General features: G+C 44.9%; 1 protein-coding gene across 1 annotated transcript; it reads right to left on the bottom strand.

Moving 5' to 3' along the window:
• Positions 1-407: 407 nt before the first annotated feature.
• On the bottom strand, positions 408-1100 carry LOC139833559 (uncharacterized). The gene has a single exon (XM_071823868.1). It carries the CDS (start codon positions 1098-1100, stop codon positions 408-410), a length of 693 nt encoding a protein of 230 aa, XP_071679969.1.
• Between the last annotated feature and the right edge of the window lie 682 nt (positions 1101-1782).

The following is a 1782-nucleotide window of genomic DNA, read 5'->3' as shown; positions in this document are numbered from 1 at the left end:
AAAACTAGAAAAAAATTCAAAATAAAAAATTTCAAATTTTAAAAATTTAAAAATGTTTTTCAAATTTTTAAAAATGGTCAGCAATAAAAATGTCCAATTTTTAAATTTAAAATTGTTCAAATTAAAATATCAAAAATAAAATGGTCATATTTAAAAAATACTTAATTTTAAATTTTTTTTTTGATTTTCAATCGAAAAGAAGAAACAAAAAAATACGAAAAAGTGAAGAAATCCAAGAAAGAAGTAGAGAGAACCGATGACCAGCAAAAAAAATGAAAAAAACACAACATGAATTTTTTTTTTTGAGAATTCTCCACCCTTTATTAACTTAAATCACGAGGTTACGAACACCGTCAGGTGTATTCAGAAGCCAAACATGCCGACCCAAACTAGAGTGAATACAACCTCTAGCTAGATATATAGTGGGCATCCTTATTCGATGATCTACTTTCAAAGACAAACTCTACGGACTGGAACAACTTCCCAGACTCCATTATTTCATGAACAACCTGTCCATACGATACTAGCTCCGAACCTGCCTTGATAGCACGCACCGCATTGGCACAATCGCTTGCCAGGCGCAGATGTTGAAGATTTAGATCGATAGCCAGTGCGAGGCCCTCCCGACATGCAAGAGACTCCATCATCTCCGGGTTCGTGATGCCACTTCTCGTCACCGCAGATGCCCCTAGAAACGTACCAGCTGCATCACGCGCCACAGCCGCCACTGCCGCTATGTCCCCATTCTTCGACAGTGCAGCTTCGACATTCACCTTCGTGACACCCGCCGGAGGTGCCAGCCAACGGGGAACCGCTACCACTGCTTGCTTCGGTTTTGAAGGTGGCGCAAGTGCTTCCAGGTCCGCAATAAACCTGTCAATAAAGCAGAGCGTCGACAATGGGCTCTGGTATATATCCTCGTGCATGGCCTTTCGTGGAGCATGCCATTTCGCCCAGAGAGTGACAACGACTCTGGTCAAATCTTGATGAGAAACATCGCCGATCACCGCAGCCAACCACCCTTTTGCATCTGGTTCTTGGATGTTGATGATGAGTTCGACCAGATCCTCGGGTAACAACGCCCAAACACATTTGGCCATATTGCAATCAACCAGAGAGTGTCACCATGAGTCCTGTGCACCGCACAAAGCACAAGAACTTTGCGACGCCATATTCCTATGGTGTAGCACATCCGCCGTCGGGAGAGAGTGCCTCGCCAACCTCCATAAGAAAACCCGGATTTTGGAGGGGACCTTAATGTTCCATAGAGATGACCACTCCTTTTCTAATCCCTTCACATCCGATTTACCTCCCCTTTCATCCAGCCAGGCTGTCCGTCGCTCTCTCGTGTCCACCAGCATGTGATATGCTAAACGCACGGAAAAACTCCCTTCTTGTCATAGTGCCATGCCCACTTGTCATCTTGACTTCTCGACGGGAGAGGGATGTTGCAAATAATCTCAGCGTCCTTTGGTGCCATGAAGAAGTTGATCTTCTCCATATTCCAAGACCGAGTCTGGGCCTCAATGAGCTCGGCAACCATCATAGCTGGTTCCTCTTTACTACAAACCAGAGGTCGCTGCTAGCATACCATCGCGTGGAAGTCAGTTCGAGTTCCAAATGTTTGTGTTCAAACCATTACCTATCCGGCTGATGAGGCCCTGCTTCAACAGTTCTGGAATGTTGCTAAAACCCGAAAACTGAAACTGTCAGGATAAATGGGCCGCGGACCGGGCACTCTAATGTGCGAGAAGTACGTTTTTCTTAGCGGTGTGAGAGCGA

This window comes from Lolium perenne, chromosome 1 (assembly GCF_019359855.2).
Source record: "Lolium perenne isolate Kyuss_39 chromosome 1, Kyuss_2.0, whole genome shotgun sequence".
NCBI classification, from domain to species: Eukaryota; Viridiplantae; Streptophyta; class Magnoliopsida; order Poales; family Poaceae; genus Lolium; species Lolium perenne.
This window is presented reverse-complemented; position numbering and strand designations above follow the sequence as displayed.